The sequence below is a fragment of the Papaver somniferum genome, chromosome 2 (assembly GCF_003573695.1).
Source record: "Papaver somniferum cultivar HN1 chromosome 2, ASM357369v1, whole genome shotgun sequence".
NCBI classification, from domain to species: Eukaryota; Viridiplantae; Streptophyta; class Magnoliopsida; order Ranunculales; family Papaveraceae; genus Papaver; species Papaver somniferum.
In genome coordinates this window covers 11755457-11758695 of record NC_039359.1, presented here as the reverse complement: position 1 = coordinate 11758695, position 3239 = coordinate 11755457, and the positions used below count along the sequence as shown (strand labels likewise).

The 3239-nt window shown below is 36.3% G+C and overlaps 1 protein-coding gene across 2 annotated transcripts; it reads left to right on the top strand.

Annotated features, from left to right (window-relative positions):
• Positions 1–612: 612 nt before the first annotated feature.
• On the top strand, positions 613–2959 carry LOC113346908 (protein LOW PSII ACCUMULATION 1, chloroplastic-like). 2 transcript variants are annotated; one of them, XM_026590461.1, is made up of 5 exons: positions 613–1017; positions 1121–1672; positions 1758–1808; positions 1935–2103; positions 2763–2959. In XM_026590461.1, the coding sequence occupies exons 1-4, from the start codon at positions 812–814 to the stop codon at positions 2071–2073; spliced, it is 948 nt and encodes a 315-aa protein (XP_026446246.1). In that variant the 5' UTR covers positions 613–811; the 3' UTR covers positions 2074–2103; positions 2763–2959. The 2 variants fall into 2 exon arrangements, with proteins under 2 accessions (XP_026446246.1, XP_026446245.1); XM_026590460.1 differs by having other exon boundaries at positions 1935–2928.
• Positions 2960–3239: the final 280 nt, after the last annotated feature.

Below are 3239 nucleotides of genomic sequence, written 5' to 3'. Positions count from 1 at the left end.
TTAGTTGTTATCATGTTTTCTGCTTATCTACACCACTATGGTGATTTTATCTCCTCGTTGAAGTTTTATCTTCGCTTTGATGGCGGTTCTTGATTATTAGTTTCGTTTTTAAGATCAATATGATGCTCTCCAACGACGAAACCTTCATCTTTGTTGTCTTCCACGACGAAATCTTCATCACTAATTTATCCGGTGACGAAATCTTCATCAGTAATTTTTTTGACGACATAATCTTCATCACTGGTTAAAAAGGATTTGAGCAGATTACTTCTATTTTGGGATCACATAAAGAAGAAAAACAAACAAAATGGTTGGAATATAATTCCGAAAAGAACCATTCTTCCTCCGATTTGATCGGATCTTATTCATACTTGTATTTGTCTTACTTTGATAATCATTCTCTTTCGCCTATCAGATTTCTCAGTATAATCTAGAATTACCATTAATGAAAAGGTTCCTTGATTATCAAAAATAAAATAAAAATAAAAATAAATCCTATCCAATAGCATCTCTACCCATCATCAATTTCTCCGGAATTCATCAATGGCTGTAAGAACTCCACTAGGAATATAAATAGAAGCCATTAGGTGGTTTAAGGAAGGGTCACTGACTTGATGAGCACATCCTCTCAACCTGCGAAATTAAGAGAAACCATTTTTCAACCCTGAAGTTTGTTGGTTTAAGGGTCTAACACTGACTCGTGGCACCAAATTGATCATTCAATTGGACCCAGTATACATTGGCTCTCATCCAGATAAAACCATTCCTTTCTATCTCAACAAATTTTGATTTCCCGCAATCAAAATCCGCCATGTCTTCAGCGTCGCAGGTGTCTTGCATCATCAGCTGCCCTAATCTTCAACACAAGAAAAACTTGTCATTTTCGCGCCAAATCCTTAGTTTCAGTAATTCAATCTCTTCAATATCCCCAACAATTCACCGTTTACCCAAAAAATCCTTACGTATAAATCATATCTCCATTATCAAATGTTCTGCCTCTAATAAGCCCGAAATCAGGTAAAATAAAGTACGCTTTTTTTCTTCGTATCAGTAAGACATTTTTTTATATGTTGAAACTTATGATTTTTCACTGACGGGAACTTGATTTTGTTGTATTCAGTTCTATAGCAAAAATAAGGAGTGAAGTTTTATCTCCATTCCGGTCAGTCAGAATGTTCTTTTATCTTGCTTTTATTGCCAGTGCATCATTAGGTGGATTAATTGCGACAACACAATTGATCGGAACTTTATCACGATCCGGTAACGTAGAAGAGATTTTAAAAGGATTAGGTATTGATATCGGAGCAGTAGTTATATTTGGATTTCTTTATTCAAGAGATAATAAATCAAGAAATGCACAATTAGCTAGACTTTCTAGAGAAGAAAGTTTAGCTAATCTTAAACTTAGGGTTGATGAGAAAAGAGTTATTCCAATCTCTTCTTTAAGAGGATTTGCTAGGATTGTTATACTTGCTGGACCTATTGAGTATATTATGGAATCGTTTAATAGGAGTAAATCGTCTACGGAGGCTCTTGTTGAGAGAGGGGTTTTAGTAGTTCCATTTCCGACAGATGGGAGTTTGCCTCAATTTGAGTTTGATGATGAAGTTGACTTGAAGACAAGAAAAAGACTTTGGCAATTAGTTCCTCTTCTTACTTCTGAATGGTCGAGGTAAAAGAATGAGGCTTAATGTTTTTGGTAAATTATGGTAAATTTTGCTGTAGTGTGGTGATGAATTTATTGTTTGTGTTTGTAGTTGGTTAGATGAACAGAAGAAAATGGCTAATGTTTCACCGGATTCTCCTGTGTAAGTTTTTCATATGAACTGCGTGGAACTTGTCAATATAGAGATAACGAATTCAAGTTTCTCAAAGAAATGTGAGTTTGCTCCTAAATGTTATACTTATGTTTTATGAATTGTTTTTGCATGAAGTTACATCTCTCTACGAATGGATGGTCGTGTACGTGGAAGCGGTGTTGGTTACCCTCCATGGAATGCTTTTGTTGCTCAGTTACCAGTAGTGAAAGGTATGTGGGGAGGTGTACTAGATGGAATGGATGGAAGAGTTTAAAGTTTCTTCTGTGTTACTCTATGAACAAAGGTTAGTGTCCTTCCTTAACATCAGTGTCATATTCTCTTTGTCGCCCGTCTCTAGCTCATAGCTAGCAATCCACTACAACTTTATTAAGCTTGATTTGTTGCTTAGTATCATTATAACTCTGAATTAAACCTCCATCGATAACATAGCAAAACATTCTAAAAGTCCTTCCCGAGATTGACAAACCATTCTATTGTGGAATCTGTTCACTCATTGTTGAGAAAGTCATCAAACTCTAAAGGCTTGAACAATCAGAGGCAAGTCGCTTATACCCAATCCAAGGGTTTGTCAGGTCGAATATCTAAGTGACCAAGTCCTTAAGACAAGAAATACCTCCATAGTTCTCAGATAATACTATATATTCCTCAGTTCTCCGCGAGATGCTTGAGATAACCCAGATACTGGAGACTACCTGCCTTGGAACCCTTAAGGTACAGCGGTCTGTGCCACTATCTAAGTGGAAAGAAAGAATATGTGAAGTTGTAGAGAATAAATAATTGTGGTGTCCTCATATGTTAATTTGAAGAAAGGGTACATGTTCTGCAATACTCGGACGGATCAGCTGTTGCCAATCACTCTGGCCGTATCTATGTATCTTGTTTTTTGTTTTCAAGTCCTGAGTCTTTTCTACCGATGTGCTGGTAATTGGCTCTTCATTTCAGATAAAACATAATAATCTTTGAATGAAACCTGGAACCCTTGCAATGAAGATTAATCTCTAAATGGTGGTGGTTGTTTTGAATGGGTCAATGATTCTCATATAGTGACACCACCGAAAATTGTAAAATTTATATCATGTGAAGGTACACTACTTTTTCTTACCTTTCAGAAACATCTAAGTCTATGTCATTGTTTGAAGTTTTTGTCATAAATTCAGTTTTATGTAGTTCTTATTTCAAATTCATTTTGTGGTTCTTGTTGGGAGTAGTTCCTTCGATAGGAAAGATATATATGTAGAGAAAGAGAGAGAGAAAGACAGTCGTAGAGATCCAAGTCCCAGGCACTGTGTTGTGTGCATTGACTGGAAATGGTGCTTAACCTATTCTTTTATGTAACCGCCTTCAGATTTTCTCTGCTGGTTCTGCTTGGTACTGTCGTTTCTTTCAAAAGTAGAGTTAATGTAGACTCCCACCGAGTCC

Excerpts from the sequence above, each read along its gene's own strand:
- LOC113346908 (XM_026590461.1), top strand. The coding sequence starts at position 812 with ATGTCTTCAGCGTCGCAGGTGTCTTGCATCATCAGCTGCCCTAATCTT. Across the intron at positions 1,018-1,120 it reads TCTAATAAGCCCGAAATCAG|TTCTATAGCAAAAATAAGGA; the intron begins GTAAAATAAAGT and ends TGTTGTATTCAG. Across the intron at positions 1,673-1,757 it reads CTTACTTCTGAATGGTCGAG|TTGGTTAGATGAACAGAAGA; the intron begins GTAAAAGAATGA and ends TTGTGTTTGTAG.